The sequence below is a fragment of the Zygosaccharomyces rouxii genome, assembly GCF_000026365.1.
Source record: "Zygosaccharomyces rouxii strain CBS732 chromosome B complete sequence".
Lineage (NCBI taxonomy): Eukaryota > Fungi > Ascomycota > Saccharomycetes > Saccharomycetales > Saccharomycetaceae > Zygosaccharomyces > Zygosaccharomyces rouxii.
Genome location: NC_012991.1, coordinates 118102 through 139797, shown reverse-complemented (window position 1 = coordinate 139797; position 21696 = coordinate 118102). Strand labels below are relative to the sequence as shown.

Here is a 21696-nt window from a genome sequence, read left to right as displayed (position 1 = left end):
ACGGCGGTTAACTTGAGTCTCCGCACTTAGGAAAGGGAAAGAGAAATATATAAGGGAGAGTAATTCGATAAGGTTGGTGTTAGTATCTTCTTGTTAGTATTGACAAAGAGTAGAAAACACTATAACAGAAGAGAAATAGGAAAACAAAAATTAAGACAATATAATACGAAATGTCAGGATTATCCTTCAAAGGGAGGGTAGTCATTATTACCGGTGCTGGTGGTGGTCTTGGTAGGGTTTATGCATTAGAATATGCCAAAAGAGGTGCTAAGGTGGTTGTTAATGATTTGGGTGGATCTCTTGGTGGTAGTGGTTCAGATAATCGCGCAGCGGATGTAGTGGTAGAAGAGATTATTCAATTGGGTGGTACTGCAGTGGCTAATTACGACTCTGTGAGTGATAATGGTGTGGGTATTGTTAAAACTGCTATCGATAACTTTGGTCGTGTTGATATTCTTGTTAATAATGCAGGTATATTGAGAGACGCCTCGTTTGCTAGGATGAATGAGAAACAGTTCACACAGGTAATTGACGTCCACTTAAATGGCGCTTATAAGCTATCGCATGCCGCCTGGCCATACATGGTTCAACAAAAATTTGGTCGTATTGTAAACACCAGTTCGCCTGCGGGTCTTTATGGTAATTTTGGTCAAGCCAATTATTCTGCGGCTAAATTGGGTCTCGTGGGACTTGCAGAGACTTTATCCAAAGAAGGTTTTAAATATAACATTAAGGCGAATGCGATTGCTCCTCTTGCCAATTCTAGAATGACTGAAGATCTTTTACCAGCTCACATTTTGAAGCAACTGGGGCCTGAAAAGATTGCACCATTGGTGCTTTATTTAACACACGAATCATCTCAAGTAACCAATTCTATCTTTGAAGTAGCTGGTGGTTGGTATGGTCAAGTTAGATGGGAAAGATCATCTGGTCAAATCTTTAACCCTAATGAGGAGACTTTCACACCAGAGAGTATATTGAACAAATGGTCTTCCGTTAATGATTTTGCCGATAAACCATTTAACAAGACACAACATCCAATTCAATTATCTGATTATAATGATCTAATTACAAAGGGCAAAAGATTACCGCACGATAATCCACAGGGATCCATCAAGATTACTTCTTTAAAAGGTAAAGTTGTAATTGTCACTGGGTCTGGTGGTGGCCTTGGTGGTACTCATTCCAATTGGTTTGCCAGATATGGTGCTAAATTGGTCATTAATGACATTAAAGATCCACATTCCGTTGTGAAAGAATTAAATGACAAGTACGGATCTGGTACCGCTATAGCAGATACTCATAATATCATTACAGAAGCTCCTCAAATCGTGGAGAATGCAATTAAGAATTTTGGACGTGTGGATGTGCTTGTTAACAACGCGGGTATCTTAAGAGATAGGTCCTTCAAAAAGATGACGGAAGATGAGTGGTTTGCGGTATTGCAGGTACATCTGTTCGCTACTTATTCTATGTGCAAAGCAGTTTGGTCGGTATTTGTGAAACAGAAGTCTGGTTACATAATCAATGTGACCTCTACTTCCGGTATCTACGGTAACTTTGGTCAAGCCAATTATGCAGCCGCCAAGTCTGCTATTCTTGGATTTTCGAAGACAATTGCCATTGAAGGTGCAAAGAAGGGTATTGTTGTTAATATCATTGCTCCTCATGCTGAAACTGCTATGACAAAGACTATCTTTGGGAAAGAAGAATTACAAAACCATTTTGAACCTAGTCAAGTTTCACCCTTTATCGTTTTGTTATCATCTGAGGAATTACAACGTCAAGCAGGTAAAGCAGGTGTTAGAGGACAATTATTTGAAGTTGGTGGTGGATGGGTAGGTAAGACTAGATTCCAACGAAGTTCAGGTTTCGTTGCTATAGGTGATGATGCCAATCTAGATACTCTCGCAGCTAACTGGGATAAAGTTGTTGATTTTTCTAAACCGCAATACCCTGCTACGTTTACTGACGCGTCTATTCTCATTTTAAGAGCTGTACAAGCTGCTCAATATTTGGCCAGCAGTAGATCTGATAATGATATTTTTAACTACAGTGACAGAGACAGTATCATTTACAACATGGGTTTAGGTGCTAAGAGTAACGAACAGCAATACGTTTATGAAAACGATTTGAAATTCCAAGTGTTGCCTTCTTTTGCCGTCATCCCATTTATGGAGGGCGTTACGGGTGGTCTTAAGATGCATGAGTTAGTTGATAATTACGACTATGCTAAATTGTTACACGGTGAGCAGTATTTTAGAATAGCTCAAAACGGATCTTTGGCTACTAATGGTACTTTGAAGACGGTCGTTAAGCCATTGCAAGTTTCGGATAAGCGCGGTAAAGGTGCAGTGATAGTAGGCGGTTCTGAAACTTATGATATTAAGACTAACAGGTTAGTCTCTGTCAATGAAGGTACTTTCTTCGTCAGAGGTGCTAGTGCTCCCGGTACCAAGAATCGTAGTTTTGCTCCTAGAGCTAAATTCGCAACTACTGCTTTCAAAGCACCTTCAAATACTCCACCTACAGCGGAACTTGACGTCACCACTACAACTGATCAAGCAACATTTTACAGACTTTCCGGTGATTATAACCCGTTACACATTGATCCCAAAGCTGCGAGAGCAGTCGGGTTCCCAAAACCTATCTTACATGGATTAGGCACTTTAGGTGTTACCGTCAAGGCGCTGTACGAGAATTTTGGTGCATTTGGGGAGTTGAAAGTAAGATTCACTGCACCAGTCTTCCCCGGTGACAAATTAAAAGTTAAAGCTTGGAAAAGGGCTGATGGTACCGTTATTTTCCAAACCTTGGACGTTACGACGAACGCTGTTGTATTGGATAATGCAGCTATCAAATTGATAGGATCCAGCTCCAGATTCTAAGTTTCAGCTAATGTGTTTCTTTTTATTTCTCATGTCGTTTTAGAAATGTTATGATGTGTATATATGTGAATGATACGAAGCTTCTTATTCTCATCCCTTTGCATTTGCATCTCGCTTGTTACAAGTATAAGCGCGTACGCAGCTTCCATATTACTTTTCATGGTGATCTTATCTCATTTATATACTTTGAATAAATAATAATATTGATAATATTGATAATATTGATAATATTAATGGTAAAGGGGCATTGACTGAAGATGTAACTTAGTTTATTTTGTCTTCAGGTGGGATTTCGTTAATCCAGTGACCACCAAACAATGGAATCTTTTGGTAGAAAGTTTCTTGGAATTTGGGCCAAGCTTCAGTGAAGACAAACACACCTGCCCACCAGGCACCACCCCAAAGCATTAGATTTGGAGCATAAGTCAACAAGTTGTATGGGGTGATTCTACCGAAATGTGGAGCAGTCTTACCTGCTAATCTAGAGACGTACTGCATTAAGGGAAGGAGAATTGTTAGTATTACAAATTCTGAATGTACGCTTCAAAAAAAAAATAAAAAAAGCATCCTCTAAACATACAGAAACCATCGTTCGCACTCTTAAGTCCTCTGAATGGCAATGTAGTACGGTCTCTTTAAAGTTGTTGAAACTTTTTTGATTTTAGAGATTCGGCTTCCAGAGGGACATAATCGCAGCGAAGAAAAAGTTGTTATCATTGGCTTACAATCACGTGAACATGCAGTGAAGGATATTCATCAACTCTAGTCTATATATCCAAAGTTCATCCGTTTCGAGAGTCAATCTTATGCTGGTACCTTTATTCCCTTTCTTTCTTTATATAACGTCTTTTGTTTAGCTTTTGCTGAAACTCCGATATATCGGAGGATTTACGCCGAAAAGTCAATCAATCCTTAGCATTCATAATAGTATCGTAGATGGTTGGATAAATCATTGAAATATGTTCTAAGGTATCAGGCCTAACCATTTTCTGTAGGTGGAAAAACTTGTGGACGCAACTGTACTTGTGCCAAGTGAAATCAGAACGTGGACTGCATTGACAGTGTAGGGCATCTCGTAACTCTTCATTGGGAGGACAGTCTTGGTTTGGCTTATGGAAGTAACCAGTATTGGCAACAAAATGAATTTGATCGGCAGGCAGCATTAGTGAGACCGCTAAAGTATGAACAGGAGCATCGCCCCATCTTTCGTAGAAAAACCCCCCTTTACGATCTAAAAATTCAAAATAACTTTCATAGACTGGACTTCTGAAAAATTGCATGTTTGCAATTTCAAAATTGGACCAGAAGTGGCATAAATTGTAGGAGTTACCACCGTCATCAGAGACAAAACCAGCCAAGTTGTCTTTGTCGACAGCTTGAGGGTTCTCCCTTAAGAATTCCATCGTTGAATTCCATAAAGTAGGGATCGTTCTGACATCCTCCTGTAATGCCATGTTAAATGCATAGAGCTTGTTATGGTTTCTCATATACTGGAAAACATCGTAGGTAATTTCACAATTAAACCTGGTACTTGGTTCAATTCTCCAGTAGTATTCAATGTCTTTCAATTCTGGTAATCTGTAAAACATTCCAGAATTGAACCTACACATGAATCTGTAGGATTCACTCTCGCCGTACATGATTCTCGCTTTCTTGTAAGCTTGTCTCGAAGCATCAGCTTTCTCTCGGTCGATGTAGTCAGGATATGACCATAATTCTTTTGGTATCTTAATAAACCTTGTTCTACCTGACACTACTTCTTTTACCCTCTCTTGAAACTCTTGTGTAAAATCTTCATCATTCATAAACCACCAATCATAGTGATATTTAGAGTTAAAACTCTCCTCAAAGCTTTCAATAGTCCCCACAAGCTGATTTATTTCTGAATTCCTGACTAGTGTCAATAGTACGTCGTTTCCCTTTCTTTGGTCGTTATAGAGTTTCGTTGTAGGTGCATCCTGTGGTAACGGTGACTGAATCCCTTTTACGGACGTTTCACCGCCATTAAATCTCAACGGTAGTAAAAGATGTGTATAGTTATACCCTATAAGTAAGAGTGTGCATAGCGCTAATGTGGTAATAACAATCTTTAAGTTTCGAGGTTTGCTCAAAGTTAATGGTATACGTATCCGCATACTGACTTTTTTGATTCTATGGGACTGTTAGAGCTCCTATACCAACTTGTAGCATTCAATTTGACGATTGGCTACTCCTGTTTTCCATTCCTTTGTTGAGAATGGCGAAGATCGTTTGACGCCCCGATAAATGGAGGAAATGTTTTCGTTAATTTTTTCTCGGCAAAATTGACAGGCACCTTGCAGGATTGAACCATATATTTCTGTCATGTTGACAATTGAGTTTCACCGACGGTTATTTATACAAAAAAAAAGATTACAACTCGTATTTATGGCAACACGTTGACCCAAAATTTCATCAGCTCCTTCCCACCTTCTTGATCCTCACATCTGTATTCTACGAAATTTAGACCTTCGTTGAGTCTAATATCGTACCTTTCTGTACCGACTATTCTTGGTTCAGGTTCCTTTTCATCTTGAGTCGAATCGGTCTGTTGTTGGTGAGCCTTTACATTCTCCGAATTCACCATCAGTGAAGTTTCCAATTGCTTACCATCCACATCCGCAATTAGAGTCAAATAGGTCTGCACAGGTTGTAGTGTAAAAGAATACATATTCTCGTTCTGGGAAAGATCCTTACCATTGAAAACGTATTCGACCCAATTTTGATTACACGACGGCCTTGAACCTGGTACTGGATTTGTAGCCTGTTGGTAAAGATTCCGAGATGAATAGATGCACACTTGGTTAATCAAATTGTAGGGCTTCTTCTCCATTGTGTACTCTCGTGATGTGTGCTCTTTCTCCTTGAGTAATGACTTGACAATGTTGTATTTGAAAACTTTGGGTTGATTATCCAAAGAAGGAGATGACAGTTTGGGTTTCTTGAGAGGTTGATCATTTTTCCCCTGTGGGCCCAGTAAGTAGTCCTCTGATAGAATGGCTCTGTTATACCCATTACCTAGCCCTTCGAAATGGTTAAAATCATAATCACCTTCGTCTTCATCGTCGAGGGCTTCGCCTGAATTTTCATTACCACCATTGGCCAAATACTGTTCGTATTCAATTTTATCGTATTCTAATTTGACTTCACCACGTTCACTAGCGTCCTGTAATTCAGGGAAAAATTTATTCTGAACTAGATGGTTGAAATATTTGAGTAACTTGAGAGCGTCTTGGTGGATTAGAGTATTTTTATCATTAAAAACTAGTGCATTACGGAAGACGAGCAGAACGTCAATGATAAAATCATAAATCTTGGAATAGTAACCTACTTCTAAACTCTGTTTTACAGTGTTTAGTGCCATAGGTCTGTGGATGACTTCATAATATTCAGGTAGTTCATCTTTATCCACTAACTCCATAAAAGGCTGTGACACTTGCATACTGTCATCAGCGTCCTTCGAAGGTGGTGGACTTATCTCCGACTCGATGGATTTATCTGTAGCACCGAGCACTTTTTGCAGATAGTTTAACAGTCTGTTCTTCACATTATCCGTGATAAGGTAGTTTCTAGTGACATTTTTAGCTTTCAAAACTTCGTATTCGATGTAGTGAAGCACTTGTAGAGAATTTTTAACGATTAAGCTATCGGGCTCGTTATAGCTCAAACAATTCTTGTACAGTAATTGTATATCTAATAGGAATGTCTGCGGACCATTGTGGTATTCGTAATCTCTAGATTTGATCTCGTTAATGGAAATTGGTTGTTGGATTCTGTAATAATACTGTGGGTGGAATTTCCTACTGGGTAATTTGATAAAATCCTTAAAGACGTTTTTGTATGACTCCACTAAGTTGTCCAGCGTAAAACTGATGAAAAGATTGAATTTGGGGATTGACCATTTATCAACTTGTAGTTCAGCCTCTGGATCTAATGACTGAGTATAATGAACTTCGGGTGGTTCACCGGTTCTTGGTTGTTTCCCAGGAAGGTATTTACTGGGTACAGGAACTTCTTCCTCTTCGGAACTCTTCTTCTTCTTGGGAGCCATTGAACAATCGTATTATCTGCTATTCTTCAAGTCTTTTTCGTATCTCGTATCTTCTATATAGTATGTTCACTACATTTGTCGTTAAACCATCGCTTGTTTAAAAGCTTCCGCATCATACATAACGGATTCCTCTTATAAAATGAAGTGAAAAATACACAAATTACTCGAGTACCTATAGAGTTACAGTTAAGTTGCCAGGTGGTTCTAACTTCAAGTCCTGTTCCAATTGACCAAATACAACCCCATGCATAGTCTTAAGTTGTTCCTTCATGACACGTGACATATGCTTCTTCGAATCCAATTTAATCCAGTTCCTCTTGTTTGCCTCATTATCATTACCCAATTCCGTTGATCTCTGCATGTTTTCGCTGTTCATCGATTTAATATCACTTCCAGGGACCACGATTCCGCTATTGCTTATCATCGATATATCTATCAGCTTGTCATTTGTATTGGTTACGATCTCCCTCAATTGGGCTTCCCTTGCGAGCGCCCTTTCCTCTTGCTCTTTAAGCTGACGTTGCATTTCATTGTAATCCTGTTCATTGTCTGCACCATACCCATTCTGCTGGCCTGCTAGGAGTGCTTCGTTCTCATCAACATCACCATTTCTACAACAACTAAAGATAATACCCATATCAAGGATATTGGGAAATTGAAAGTGTCTTAATATCTGTAAATCGTTCCAAATTCGTTCAATACCCTCCTTAAAGGTCCTCCCTTTTACAAGTCTTGATCTTCTTTTGTATGCCAATCTTTTTTTCCATCGATATCTCGACAAGAGAAACCTTGAATTGAAAAATTTTAAATATTACATTATCAAGAGAAACTAGAGGATTAAGATCGACACTGTAATCCGTTGAGAGCCTGGGAAATCATGTCAAGAGTTCAATTTCAGTGTGTTAGAAGGTTACATTTCACCTCTAGGAGGAACAACTTCTTTTCGTGGTTTAAATCAAAGAAACAACAAGAAGTTCAAGTTCAAGATACAAAGGATGTCATCAAGGATATAGAATCTGGTAAGGCTCAAACTGATAGTGGTAACTCGAATGATAAATTACGCCTGATACCATCAAATTTTATCGGTGAAGATAGTGAAAAGTTGGAAAAAAGAATGCGTGAACAACAGGTGAAGGATGTAGCATTTAACAGATGGTTATCCAGCGAGAAAGTGAATACTGAAGAGCAATTGGATACAATTCTAAACGAATCTTGGACACTGGCAACTGGTAGTGGTACACCGTCCTTAGACCAACCTTTCCCCGATTTAGTCTCAAAATTCAAATTTACAAAGAATTTACAGTCGAAGACAGGTTATATGGTACCAGATTTCCAAATTACAGTATCAACCACACCTAAACAGTTTAAAGATTATTACGTTAAAGAAATTCTGTCAGGTAAACTGCTTAGGTTTAAGGAATCTGAACCTAACGCTATTGATCTTTCTGAAAAGGACTATGGTTCTCCAAATGTTCACATTGTGAATGATGTTAGTACAAAGAAACAGAATAAAAAGTTTGGTAAGATAATTCAGGAAGTCCATGCATTGGAACAAGAGAATTTGAGAAAAGCTGTAGAAGAAGCAAAGAGAGGTTAAAATTCAACGAGTCTTGTATATAGAAAGATGTACATATGTGCTGCAAGGTATACTTTACATTGGCGGCTAATTGATTTTATTACGAGAAAAAAAAAAAAAAAAAGGAGTGCCATTTTCAGCGGCTAATTTAACTTTTTTTTTTTCTTCTGAGGTCTAAGAAGTATAAAAGGTGCAGTAATTTTACGGAGGACATATTAGAGCGTTTTTGTGTACGCTTCACAACGAGGAAATATAGTGTAAAATAAGTGGTATAAAAATTAGTGAAGAAAACTTGATCTTTTTTCTTCCCTTTGTAGCTTCATTCCCTCCCTTTCCAATAAACCAAAAAGAATGGTTTTGGTTCTTTGGATTAGCACATCGTTTGCTTTACTTCTAAGTAGGGGTGCCAATGCATTAAGTGGCCAAGATCCTGCATTATGTCCTGATTTAGGGCTGGCAAAACTGCCACCGATTTTGAATCAATGCGTATGGAATTAAACTAAATACCTTAGCCGCCGATGTTTATTTGACAATATACTAACCAATTCCTTCTTTTTTGGGGGGGATGGTGAAAAAAGTCCGATCAAGACCCTCTCAAGACGTGTATGGAAAGCTCCTTCGATGATCAATACAGTTTTTGTCGTTCATGTTTGGCTGTGGATGAACAGAATTTAGATGATGCCAACAATTGTCTGTGTGTTCAATGCGCACTGTCGGCCCTTGAATCGAGTTGTTATAAACAATACTGCGCCAGGTCAAAAGACTCCCAAAAAGAATTGCTTCTAATCAATAGGCTGATTCAAAAGTTCAATAGTGATATCAAGTCTGACTACGAGTTCGATTCTGACGTAAAGCTTTCAGAAGTAAATTATTTTGTGGATCCAAGTTCTAAGGTTTATCGGAATCTACTACCACAAGAAAAGAAAGTCCTGGTTGATGCTGTTGTGAATGAATTGAGGCAAAATGGTAATACTGGTAATAATGCTAAAGCAGAAGAATTAGAGGCCTTCGGTCTCTGGAGGAAGAAGAGAACTTCAACTTTACCTCCACCAACTCCACCGCCAAAAAAGGTACCGCGAACTGATAGATTCCCCATCCCTAAGCCCGTGCCTGTTCCTGGTGATGATCGTGATTATTATGATGAGGATCGTGATGGTTATGGCTATGATGATGATCGCGGTGGTTATGATGATAATGATGATGATGATGAACCAAGAAGGCCCAAACCTAGACCCAAACCTAAATACAAACCTAAACCGCCATTAATGTACACAAAGACTAAAGTTTACACCACTTATAAACCGAAAAAGAAAACTTTGACTAAATGGAATCCAAGGATTATTTCTAAAACTATCGTTATCGATCGATGCAGTGATAAAAGAACTACGACAACTGTTTTAGCTACGGAAACAGATACGGATTATGAAACCATTTATAAACCTATTTACAAAGTTATCACTACGACTGATTATGACACCGTTTGGTGGGGGACTACAAAGACTAAAGTTAAGCATGATGTCAAGACTAAGACAGAAACCGATTATGAAGTCTTTACCAAGACGAAATATAAAAATGATCTTGTAACGAAGACAGAAACTGAGGTTGAAGAAACTACCAGATACATTAAAGTTGGTAAAGTAACAGTTACTGATATTGAAACCGAATGGGATGTTAAATGGAAGACAAAGACAAAGACAAAGACTTTATGTGACTATCCTCCTGCTACAAAGACGAAAACTGATTATGAGACGGAGACGACAACTGATTATGCTACAAAGACGAAAACTGATTATGCTACAAAGACGACAACTGATTTGACTACAAAGACTCGCACCAAATTTTCAATAATTACCAATCATGATCGAACCCGTACTAAAATAAAGACTAAAACAAGGACCAGGACTAAAAAGATTTGGAATCCACGTCATACGACAACGATAAGTGCGAGCGCTAGGGCTCTTGCCTTTGGACATGAATATGAATTTGAAGATGAAGTCGAAAAGAAGGGATTTGGTATGCTTAATATTCCAGATGATCCTGCTCCTCTCTTAGCATCAAAAAGGGTAGTCAGAAATTATCACGCCAACGGTTCAAACTTCACGACTACTACAATTGGTGGTTTCAATTCTTCAAATCATGCTAAGGGGAAACCCAAAATTACAGGTATTTCTAATGGTACAAATGCTACTTCAGGTGCCATTATCGGTGTTTCGGGGGCACCTCAAGCAACAACAGCAATGATTGTGTATACGACTTTGGTAGTTTCTGTGGCGACCTCAATGATGTTAGCATTTTCGTATCATACAAATTTAAACTTAACTAACAATGGTTCAGAGGATAGTATGGATCGTTCTTCATCCGATGGTGAAAATAACGATTGGTCAGATGCAGATGCTGTGGAATTGACTAATGATGAAACACGATCGCTGGCCGATCAAGTACCTAACAGTGGATTGCTACCAGATGAAATGGCTCGAAAATTAAGTGGAGATAATTCAATTAACCTTTTAGTTGATTGAAATAAGATAAAAAAAAAAAGGTTATTAGCTCTGTAACAATAAATTTATGTAGAGTTGCACAACTTATCTAATATTTATTTTGCTGAAGTTCTTTCAATAAGAATCAAAAAATTAATGTTTAGTTTATCAAATCGAAAACTCGGTTGGCAGTTGAAATCACCCTAACATCAGTTAAACATGACAAGATGGCGCAAAAACTGAAACACTTTTGAAGCAAAGAAATAATAAACAGAGCATGCTGTGCAAGAAATTGTATCAAGTATTGAGTAGTGATTCTACCACAAAGACTTGTAGGTTGACCTTTGCACCTAATCAACCTGATATCAATGACCCCTTCTTTATCTCAGAAGAACCTAAAAATATTGAAATAGTATGTTTTAAGAATACATATTTATCAATCTTTAAAGAAGCTCATGATTACTTTCAGAACTATCCGTCGATAAGTGGTATGTGTCAGAATTGCTTTATTTGCAAAAATTAATATTGAATTAGATTTGCTAACTTTTAGTCGCAGCTAGCCCAAAGGATTGGAATACGTACTATTCATCGTTAGGATACCTCCTCACTACCCCAGAAAATAAAACGAATTTTAATGTTCATTATGATACATTTTTAAAAATGTGGGAAATTGATGATAGTAAGGAATTGCTAAATCGTGAATTGAAAATTGTCCAAAGACTTTTAACCTCATCCAACAATCGTTTGAATAAATCTTCGTCACTATGGCAAATGTACCGAAAGCTTTATACGCTCTCTATGGATTATAACAATGGAACAAATCATAATTACATCTTCACTTTTTTGGAATCAGGATCAAAGCATCTTTCCAATTATTACTGCTGGAATGCATCTCGATGGTTTTTCGATGTTTTTCCAATTAACGAAAAGAAATTAATGATTGATAATGTTAAACAATTTTGCTTTAAGAATTTTAAGGATTCTTCATCATGGGATGCATTGGCCTACATGCTATGCCAGCAGCGGAAGAAAATCGGTTACAATATTAAAAACTATTATCATCCAAATGAACCAGATCAAAGGGAACACCAATGGCTTGAATTTGAAGTTGATGAAATATTTGCAGAAATTATACACTTGATAGATTCGTTTGCAGTTACTGAATTACCGCCATTTCTATGCTGCCGTACTATAGCGGTAAGTTTCCCAGAGTTGAAAGTAATTACAAAAGTTTTAAAGAAATGGAGATCAGATATACAAAAATTCGAACAACAATATGGTCCTCTACAGTTTATTCGCAATAATCCGATACCTGCTTCCAAATATACAGACGATATTATCATCTCGGGGCTTTCACGACACATTGGCTACAAGAAAAGATTTGTTGAACAAAATCTGTAAATATCCAATCTTTATCACTTTCTTAACGATTTAAATCAGTATCGGATCCTAGTCCCTAATGTATACAATATTATAAATCAGTTTCAAGGTCTCATTCCCCCCACAAGATTTTTTTTTTATTTTTTTATTTTTTTTTATGTTACTGGTTTTTGAAAATTCCTATTACCATTATTTTGAACGTGGAGTGCCAGATGTAGAACGGCCTTCCGCTATCTCAGACTTTTTATAAGCAGGAATGGTGAATTTGTCAGTGAACTTTTGTCCCGGAAGTATAGGTGCAAGTTCCAAGATCATTCTAATTTGATCTTCATGACTTGCATCTGCTGGAATATCCTTGTAAATGTAATAATTCAAATCTCGATCCTGTTTTGCGGGTTTGAAAAGTTTTGGATGAAATTCAACACCATCTTCGGCTCTTTTCTTGGCTAATTCTCTTTGATAATCTTCAATCCCTAGCTTTTCCCTGGTTGCAGTATCATGATCACGACGTGCTAAAGCATCTGTAACTTTTTTCCAAAGTCTTCTTGATTCGTATTCACCTTGTTCACTCAAAGAACGAACTAGTGGTTTAGAAGGTAATTCTTTATGTGTATCGAATAAAACTCGTTTTGAAGCATTTTTTTCTCTCAAATCTTTAATGTAGATGATATCATTCCATTTACCTGAAATTTCGTAGTATTCGTTTCCACGATGATCCTTGATAACACCATGAATAGCATCATAAGTACCAGAAATGAATCCCTTTGTTTTAAATTCAACGTCAACTACAAACGTTGGTGACTTGATAACCATGTGATCACCCATTTCTAATTTCATTTTACCAAATAGGATACCTCTAGCATACATGTTTGGTTGTGTCAAAACATATTTCTCCGGTTTACCATTTTTATCCAAAAGATCTAAAAATTGTAGGACCGATGAACCTTCCATGATTGCAGCTGTTGAATTTCCCAAGAATCTGGATTTTGGTATACAGGTACCATCAACCCTAATACCAGATTCAGGAATCATATAGAAGTAAGCAGATTCAGGTGGATGGTGCCTAACTTGTTCAGCAATGTAAAACGCTTGTTGTTTATTAGGTAAATTCCAATAACAGGTAAAATGTTCTCCCAAAACAGGATTCAATGGTTTTTTAACAGCCTTAGGCGCAATGTGCCATCCTGACAAGTACCATTTACAAATCTTAACAAACCTTGATAATTCATCAGGATCAGCTTTAGCATCTAATACAATTTCAGGATGTTGCAATTGATTGGTAATTCTTTCCAACATGGATCTCTTCTCCAGAATAAATGTAGGTAAAGTAATTCTTGATAAATCTGAGCCTGGCTTCAATTGCGAAATAATGTTGAGTAATATACTTTGGCCACTTTCATCGGTTTCTTCAATATCATCAGAATCTGCAGGCTCTCCACCACTAACAGTGCTATTGGAGTCAGAAACATCTCTAGATGGACCCGACCCGCCATGTTGGTGACCCTTACCAATAAATTTGTTCAAAGGCATAGTTTCACAATTTTTAATTTTTGTTTTCTATCAGACTTTCTCTATCTCCCTAACACTATGGAACCAAAGGTAAAGTACCTCGCTTAACCGTGAAACCCTCGAACCACTACTGTCAAATCGAATGACCTTCAAAGAATAACTAAATCACTGAACTTTTAGCCGCACTAATGATATAGTTTCCACTATGAATTGTCGAACAAATGTCCTTTGAATTGTCAAGTTGGTTGGTTTTTTTAAGTCCCCTTTTTTCATTTTCTTCAACTAGCGCAAATATGGGCGTCCGAGGACCCTAGGCTGTCCGGGAAATTTACCAAAAGGGAAAATACACTCTTTCGGATTATACTCCATTTTGAAACATGGCATTTTAGGCACATACATACAGACACAACCATATTAGGAATAGCCATTTTGGGAGCATTGTATCCACCTTTAACCGCCAAGCGTGTTCGCTTAATGACTATAACATACGTAAATTGTAATGATTAATATTATACTATGTTATGATATTATATTATGTTATGCTTGTGTAGCCTCAGCAATTGAAGAACCCTGACTTGTGCCTGAAGGTGCTTCGCTTTTGGCTTTTTTTGTGAATTCTGCAGATTTATCCTGTTTCCTGCGTTTACTCTTCTTTTTAACTGGTCTAGTCTCTCCAGGTTCGTAAACTTCGCTTGGTAAATCGTATTGTTTGACGTATTTGATAATCAATGAATAGATATCAGAGTTTTGATACTCTTCGTTAAAATTACGGCACAGATTGAAAAATTCATTACAGGGAACGTGGATATCAATTTTTTCCTTCTTCTCTTCTACATTCACATCTAACCCAATGTACATGGTTGTGATGTAACATTTTTTCTCATCTTTTGTATCTTGGCTATTTTCTTCAGTAATACGTTTATATTTGCTTAATTGTTCTTCAGTCTTGAACGATCCATAATTATCTAAGATTTCCTTACTTTCCGTTTCATTAGAATATGCGAACGCAGCTTCAAAGGGCTTTATGAATGGATGGGCTAATTTAATCCCGGGCAATGCTTCTAATTTAAGCACTAAAAGTCTTACTTTACTCTCTACCATACCACTCCATTTTAAATTTTCTTCATCAGTACCTCTTGTCGATGCCATAACCGTCAAATAAAATTTATATTTGTAAAAAAAATTATGCTTAGTGAAAAGATCACTCCAAGTCTTTTTGTTGGAAAAAATATCGTTGGTTATTGAAATTCCATTCTCCAATTCTTGTAAAATGACTCTTTTTGTTGATTCCGTTATATTATGAGTCGCACACATTGATGGATATGCAGGGGTAATCACAGGCATTCTATGAGATCTATCCTGTGCATAAATCTTTGGATTCCATACACGGACTTGTAAAGGTCCATCTTCTATTGGCTTTAAAACCACAGGTTGTGGCCATTTCCATTCTGACAATATTTTGAAAAACCTGTTTAAAATAACAGCACTCGTTGCATTTGGATAAAGTTGACAAATACGAGCCACCAACATAGCCCATGCAACACCACCTGGAAACCCGAAGACATTTGCATAGATGGCTCTTCTGTTAGCCCAAAGTTTGATGGCTCTTAGTGCAATTCTAAATACAATAGGTTTGGGAACTAATTCTAAAATTTCATCGGTCACTCTAGTACCATTTAATGCTCTTAAATCTTTTTCATCTAAATTTCTCAATAAATTCTTATCACTTAAAGTCAATGATTGTGGGATTTGCGCCAAATCCAATTTAGCACAAATTAAATCAATCGATATGCCACTAAATTTAATCTTGATAATGGGAACAAATGCATCGGGGACCGGTGCAATTTCTTCTAACTCAGGTCTAGATCTTAGTATTTCGTCGAGAACCGTAAAGAAATCCTCCCTCATCACATGTTTAGGCACTACCACAAGAGTATCAATATCACTGCCTGGACCATGCACACCTAATCTATAGGAACCAAATGTAAAAATTTTACCACCAGCATCTCTTGCCATACCATCTGACATGTTCTTCTTCTTGGAAACTCGATACACAAATTCTTGTGCCAACTCTTGTAAAATTTTCAAAACCTTAATCCTATTAGCAGTCTCTTGTTCACTTTCGAAAGAACCTTCCTTCTTTAACTCCTGGATCAATTCATCATTCAACTTATTCTCCGCCGCTGTAGGACCTGCTGTTGACACAGGACCAGTTATACCATAAACTTTTTGATAATTCATCCTAAAAAGATAAAAAGAGCTGAAAATATGTAAATAAAACCAACCAGGATAATGTGGACAGATGTCTCAACCAATTAGACCCCCTTTTTCTGCAAACTAAAGTCCTAAAAATGAGAATAATTTGGAATATATTTTTCCTAGATCAAAGGAAATAGAGTACTTCTCCTTTATAGACGCTGCTTTTTCCCACAGTGGCGTCTTTAGAAAAGCCAAGTACGACTACAAGCACTCAATAACCTTCAAATGGCCGATTTCTACCACTTTAGAGAACTAATTACAAACCAAAGAATCTATTACTATCAAGTTAAGTCTTCTTGTGCTTATTATCTTCCTCAATATTTTTCGGAGTGTGCGGGTAACTGTATTTTCTTCATGATGGGCCCCTTTTAATACGGTGGCTAAATCTGCCAGCATAGTAAAATACCAACAAGGCTCGATAAAAGAAGATTAATATCGATAGATCAGAATAGAGTTGGATTGAATATCAGTTCAGGATGGATGAGCATCTTATTTCTACGATTAATAAATTGCAGGATGCACTAGCGCCCCTAGGCGGTGGCTCTCAATCTCCAATTGATTTACCACAGATTATGGTGGTTGGTTCACAGTCCAGTGGTAAATCATCAGTTTTAGAAAATATTGTTGGTAGAGATTTTTTGCCCAGAGGAACAGGTATTGTTACTAGAAGACCATTGGTTCTGCAATTGATCAATAGAAGACAGAAGAAAGACAGCAATGTATCGAAAGATCTATCTGATCTGAAAATCGGCAGCGAAGATGATTCCAAGAAGGCAGATACTGGTGGACAATCTGAAGATAATGTGGAAGAATGGGGGGAATTTTTACATGTTCCAGGCAAGAAATTCTTCAATTTTGATGAAATTAGACAAGAAATCGTTCGTGAAACTGACAAGGTAACTGGTGGTAACCTAGGTATTTCTTCAGTGCCCATTAACCTAAGAATTTACTCGCCTTATGTGCTCACATTGACCCTTGTCGACTTACCAGGTCTTACCAAAGTGCCCGTCGGTGACCAACCACCAGATATTGAAAAGCGAATCAAGGATATGTTGTTAAAATATATTTCCAAACCAAATGCCATTATCTTGTCTGTTAATGCTGCAAACACAGATTTAGCTAATAGTGATGGGTTGAAATTGGCAAGAGAAGTTGATCCTGAAGGTACCAGAACCATTGGTGTTTTGACTAAGGTTGATTTAATGGATCAGGGTACTGATGTTATTGACATCTTAGCAGGTAGAATTATTCCATTGAGATATGGGTACATTCCTGTTATTAACAGAGGTCAAAAGGATATTGAGAAGAAAAAAACCATTAGAGATGCGCTTTCTGATGAGAAGGCATATTTTGAAAACCATCCATCCTACGGTTCTAAAGCTCATTACTGTGGTACACCATATTTGGCTAAGAAGTTGAACTCTATTCTTTTACATCACATTAGACAAACCTTACCCGAGATTAAGGCAAAGATCGAGGCTACTTTGAAAAAATATCAAACTGAACTGTACAATCTAGGTCCAGAAACAATGGATTCTTCAAGCTCTGTGGTTTTAAGTACCATTACAGATTTTACCAACGAATATGCAGGCATCTTAAACGGTGAAGCTAGAGAACTTTCGAGTCAAGAATTATCTGGTGGTGCGAGAGTTTCATTTGTTTTCCACGAAGTCTTTAAAAATGGTATTGACGCTCTCGATCCATTTGATCAAATCAAAGATTCTGACATCAGAACTATAATGTACAATAGCTCCGGTTCTGCACCTTCGTTATTCGTTGGAACTGAGGCATTCGAAGTTCTTGTAAAGCAACAGATTAGAAGATTTGAAGAACCTTCCTTGCGTTTGGTTGGTTTAGTCTTCGACGAATTGGTCCGTATGCTGAAACAAATCATTTCCCAATCCAAATATTCTAGATATCCCTCCTTAAGAGAAGCCATTTCCAACCAGTTCGTTGAATTCTTAAAGGATGCCATCATTCCAACGAATAAATTTGTCGCCGACATTATAAGTGCCGAACAGACTTATATCAACACTGCACATCCCGATTTATTAAAGGGTTCACAGGCGATGGCTATGGTAGAGGAAAAACTTCATCCACGTCAAGTGGCGGTAGACCCAAAGACCGGTAAACCATTGCCCCCAAGTCAATCAGCAGCAGCAGCAGCAACCGCTCAAAAACCTGCATTTGAAGAAAAATCAGGATTTTTCGGTGGATTCTTCTCCACTAAAAACAAGAAGAAGCTTGCCGCTCTAGAGTCACCACCACCAGTCCTAAAGGCCACTGGACAAATGACTGAAAGAGAAACTATGGAAACCGAAGTCATTAAGCTATTGATCAGCAGTTATTTCAATATTGTTAAGAGAACCATTGCCGACATTATTCCAAAGGCTTTGATGTTAAAATTAATTGTGAAGAGTAAGACAGATATCCAAAAGGTTCTTTTGGAAAAGCTTTATGGTAACCAAGATATTGAGGAATTGACGAAGGAAAACGATATTACTATTCAAAGAAGAAAGGAATGTAAGAAGATGGTTGAAATTCTAAGACATGCAAGTGATATAGTTTCTTCTGTCTAAGAAGATTAATTTGCAAGTATATATATATATATCTATATTTTTGAAGTTTGCCAGGTGGGCAAAGTTGTTTATATGTTAAAATTTAAAAATGAAGATTTTTACTAGAGGCTTTCCTTATCCGTGCAATTTAACGTTTTGTTAGACTAAGTAGGAATCTTACACCTTAAGAACCAGTAGGTACAAGACCTACTGAGCCAACTCTATCTAGCAAAAAAAGAAGGGAAAGGTAGAATTACTACGCCTTTTATTTCCTCGAAGAAAAAAACTCACTATGAAGTTTACATATTTCTTGCTTATGAGGCTGTCGCGCGACACACTGACGCCGGAGTAATACATAAACACTTCGAAAGAAAAGAACAATGCTCGAGGGTTTGAACTTATACCTCACTATATTGACCAATTTTTGCAATCCTGCATCACATTCTTTCAAAGATTCATCGAGATATTTTAAATGTACATCTACATAAATTATTAAGTTACGAAGTGCATAACCCAAAGTAATCGTCGTAACAGGTCCCTGTCAGATGTGGATGCGATATACGAATATTGTACGATATCTATCCAAACATATAGGTCTCCTCGGTATATCTTGAACCAATAGAGGAACCTTTACGTAATAGCACGTGCGATCGCCAGCCACTGTTTAATGTGGTTTACATGCCTATCAAACCTAAAGTGAAAAATTTCACCGATAGGCTATTTCTAATAAAACTATGAAGAAAAGTATATAAGAGTATGATCAAGACTCAACCTAGACTAAAACTTGTTTTAGCTTTCAATCATTGCTGTAGAATCAAAAATAAATAATAAAAAAATCGAGATTGACATTCAACATGGCTACTAATCTTACATGGCACCACAACCTAAATTATCAAGAACGTAAAGAACTAAGGAAACAAGACGGATGCACTATTTGGTTAACTGGATTAAGTGCATCTGGTAAGAGTACCATAGCATGTGCACTTGAACAACTACTTCTACAAAAACAATTAGCAGCATACAGATTAGACGGAGATAACATCAGATTCGGTCTTAACAAGGACCTTGGATTTTCTGAGAAGGATAGAAATGAAAACATTAGAAGAATTAGTGAAGTTTCCAAGCTTTTCGCAGATTCTTGTACCATTAGCGTAACATCATTTATTTCACCATACAAAGCCGACAGAGAAAGGGCTCGTGAATTGCACAAAGAAAGTGGATTAAAATTCATTGAAGTCTTTGTAGACGTTCCACTAGAAGTTGCAGAACAAAGAGATCCTAAAGGTTTGTACAAAAAGGCCAGAGAAGGTATAATTAAAGAATTCACAGGTATATCCGCGCCATATGAAGCACCTGAAAATCCCGAACTGCATCTGAGAACTGATCAAAAAAGTGTCGAAGAATGCGCCCAAATTATTTTTGATTACCTGGTTACTCAAAATATCGTCTTGAGCTCTTGAGCTCTTAATATGTAAGTATCAATAGTAATAGTACAAGAACAAATCTATTCTTTCTAGCTTTGTCTTTTCAGACTGTCTAGACGAGCCTGTAATTCGTCATCCGGGTTTGCATGGTTATCTGGTGCTCCACCCACAGCCTCCGCTACAGGTTGTTTAGATTCAGTTTGGGCATCGTTAGAAATTGTATTTTGAGGAGCCTGTTGCATTTGAGAATTTAAATCAACTCCAATTTCGTCTAAAACTTTGTTTACAATTTCGTCAGCCTCTTCATCTTCATCGACTTCGTCACCCATAACGTTATCAACGGCTTCATCCATAAACTCTTGTCTCTGATCCATTAAATCACTCTGTCTTTCAAATTCCATTGAAATATGCTGTAGTTGTGGTAAATTCATCGATCTATTCATTCCTGCTAGTAAAACTGTTGCGTCTCTCATCGATCTAGTCATTTGATCGCTGCTCCTCACAGCCTGTATCCTCAATGAAATTGCCTGCAGTTGAGCTTTCATATTATCAAATTTCGTGACATAACTCTTCGTTCTAACCAAATCCTTTGCCTGTACTCTAGCAGCACTAACTTGACCATTTTTGGCTGATTTTTTTATTTCCGTCACTAGTTTCTTCTCTTGAATTTCTAATTTCCTTTTCTCCCTTTCTAGTTCCCTCTGAGTTCTCTCGAGGGCTCTTTGATTCTATAGGCAATTATTGTTAGTACCGACATTCAGATGTAGTGTCAACATCACATAATTCGACATACTTTTTTCAATCTTTCTTGGGGAGTCAAAGACTTACCGAAAACCCAATTGAAGAGACTCATTACGGAGAGAACGAGCCTTGAATTAGCCTAATTTCGGTGCTTATATGTATATAATATTGCAAACACATTCACTCATTTTTAGCCTTAGCTCCCCTTTAAACTTTGATGCCGGTGCCGGGTAATGCATTTTTCTTTCATTTCAATGCAAAGTGAAAAATTCTTGTAATCGATGGGTTAACAGGGCAGAATCAACTGAATACAAAGAAGGACATTAAGGTAGTCGATAGTGGATATTAGAGCCCCTCAAGGATGCTTTATGAGTTGGTTGGTATTGTGCGTGTAATGAATCCCCTAGCTGCAAACGCAGAGGCAAAGGATCTAGCCACAACCATAGGAAAATTGGTGATTCAAAACAGAGGTGTTGTTAGAAAGATAGTTCCAATGGGTAACAAACTACTGCCCAAGATAATGAAAAAGGATCAAGAGAAGCATTTCCAAGGGTACCATTTTCTTATGATGTTTGATTCGTCTGCAAGTGTACAATCTGAAATTTTGAGAACTTTGAAAAATGATCCCAGAGTAATCAGATCATCAATTGCGAAGATGAATACTGCCAAACAGTTGGATGTGGCATCCTCCATTGAAAGAGCTTCGGGTTACAATTCTACACTGGAAAAAATCAGTAAAAACTATATGTAGCGGTAGAAACGCAAAGACACGCGATTACTTGTATATACGAAAACTAGGTTCTGTATCTTTAGGA

The 21696-nt window shown here is 37.4% G+C and overlaps 14 protein-coding genes across 14 annotated transcripts; 7 read left to right on the top strand and 7 right to left on the bottom strand.

Moving 5' to 3' along the window:
• Positions 1-170: 170 nt before the first annotated feature.
• On the top strand, positions 171-2888 carry FOX2 (bifunctional hydroxyacyl-CoA dehydrogenase/enoyl-CoA hydratase FOX2; the record flags this gene model as incomplete). The annotated part of the gene is made up of 1 exon (XM_002494983.1): positions 171-2888. One exon carries the CDS (start codon positions 171-173, stop codon positions 2886-2888), a length of 2718 nt encoding a protein of 905 aa, XP_002495028.1.
• Positions 2889-3152: 264 nt separating this feature from the next.
• QCR10 (ubiquinol--cytochrome-c reductase subunit 10) lies at positions 3153-3477 on the bottom strand (the record flags this gene model as incomplete). The annotated part of the gene is made up of 2 exons (XM_002494982.1): positions 3153-3380; positions 3469-3477. The coding sequence occupies 2 exons, from the start codon at positions 3475-3477 to the stop codon at positions 3153-3155; spliced, it is 237 nt and encodes a 78-aa protein (XP_002495027.1).
• A 316-nt stretch (positions 3478-3793) lies between these two features.
• Positions 3794-5023, bottom strand: ZYRO0B01672g (glycosyltransferase family 15 protein; the record flags this gene model as incomplete). Its single annotated transcript, XM_002494981.1, has 1 exon — positions 3794-5023. The coding sequence occupies one exon, from the start codon at positions 5021-5023 to the stop codon at positions 3794-3796; it is 1230 nt and encodes a 409-aa protein (XP_002495026.1).
• A 269-nt stretch (positions 5024-5292) lies between these two features.
• Positions 5293-6957, bottom strand: RSC4 (Rsc4p; the record flags this gene model as incomplete). The annotated part of the gene is made up of 1 exon (XM_002494980.1): positions 5293-6957. One exon carries the CDS (start codon positions 6955-6957, stop codon positions 5293-5295), a length of 1665 nt encoding a protein of 554 aa, XP_002495025.1.
• Positions 6958-7129: 172 nt separating this feature from the next.
• Positions 7130-7594, bottom strand: MEH1 (Meh1p; the record flags this gene model as incomplete). The annotated part of the gene is made up of 1 exon (XM_002494979.1): positions 7130-7594. One exon carries the CDS (start codon positions 7592-7594, stop codon positions 7130-7132), a length of 465 nt encoding a protein of 154 aa, XP_002495024.1.
• Positions 7595-7834: 240 nt separating this feature from the next.
• On the top strand, positions 7835-8554 carry MRPL13 (mitochondrial 54S ribosomal protein mL50 MRPL13; the record flags this gene model as incomplete). Its single annotated transcript, XM_002494978.1, has 1 exon — positions 7835-8554. One exon carries the CDS (start codon positions 7835-7837, stop codon positions 8552-8554), a length of 720 nt encoding a protein of 239 aa, XP_002495023.1.
• Positions 8555-9138: 584 nt separating this feature from the next.
• Positions 9139-11052, top strand: ZYRO0B01584g (uncharacterized protein; the record flags this gene model as incomplete). The annotated part of the gene is made up of 1 exon (XM_002494977.1): positions 9139-11052. The coding sequence occupies one exon, from the start codon at positions 9139-9141 to the stop codon at positions 11050-11052; it is 1914 nt and encodes a 637-aa protein (XP_002495022.1).
• Positions 11053-11287: 235 nt separating this feature from the next.
• ECM9 (Ecm9p) lies at positions 11288-12411 on the top strand (the record flags this gene model as incomplete). Its single annotated transcript, XM_002494976.1, has 2 exons — positions 11288-11498; positions 11561-12411. The coding sequence occupies 2 exons, from the start codon at positions 11288-11290 to the stop codon at positions 12409-12411; spliced, it is 1062 nt and encodes a 353-aa protein (XP_002495021.1).
• A 168-nt stretch (positions 12412-12579) lies between these two features.
• Positions 12580-13920, bottom strand: OSH6 (oxysterol-binding protein OSH6; the record flags this gene model as incomplete). Its single annotated transcript, XM_002494975.1, has 1 exon — positions 12580-13920. One exon carries the CDS (start codon positions 13918-13920, stop codon positions 12580-12582), a length of 1341 nt encoding a protein of 446 aa, XP_002495020.1.
• Positions 13921-14436: 516 nt separating this feature from the next.
• On the bottom strand, positions 14437-16140 carry PAP1 (polynucleotide adenylyltransferase PAP1; the record flags this gene model as incomplete). The annotated part of the gene is made up of 1 exon (XM_002494974.1): positions 14437-16140. One exon carries the CDS (start codon positions 16138-16140, stop codon positions 14437-14439), a length of 1704 nt encoding a protein of 567 aa, XP_002495019.1.
• A 494-nt stretch (positions 16141-16634) lies between these two features.
• VPS1 (dynamin-like GTPase VPS1) lies at positions 16635-18737 on the top strand (the record flags this gene model as incomplete). Its single annotated transcript, XM_002494973.1, has 1 exon — positions 16635-18737. The coding sequence occupies one exon, from the start codon at positions 16635-16637 to the stop codon at positions 18735-18737; it is 2103 nt and encodes a 700-aa protein (XP_002495018.1).
• Positions 18738-19570: 833 nt separating this feature from the next.
• Positions 19571-20176, top strand: MET14 (adenylyl-sulfate kinase; the record flags this gene model as incomplete). Its single annotated transcript, XM_002494972.1, has 1 exon — positions 19571-20176. One exon carries the CDS (start codon positions 19571-19573, stop codon positions 20174-20176), a length of 606 nt encoding a protein of 201 aa, XP_002495017.1.
• Positions 20177-20229: 53 nt separating this feature from the next.
• On the bottom strand, positions 20230-20993 carry DID4 (ESCRT-III subunit protein DID4; the record flags this gene model as incomplete). Its single annotated transcript, XM_002494971.1, has 2 exons — positions 20230-20868; positions 20934-20993. 2 exons carry the CDS (start codon positions 20991-20993, stop codon positions 20230-20232), a joined length of 699 nt encoding a protein of 232 aa, XP_002495016.1.
• A 249-nt stretch (positions 20994-21242) lies between these two features.
• Positions 21243-21632, top strand: MRP17 (mitochondrial 37S ribosomal protein bS6m; the record flags this gene model as incomplete). Its single annotated transcript, XM_002494970.1, has 1 exon — positions 21243-21632. One exon carries the CDS (start codon positions 21243-21245, stop codon positions 21630-21632), a length of 390 nt encoding a protein of 129 aa, XP_002495015.1.
• Positions 21633-21696: the final 64 nt, after the last annotated feature.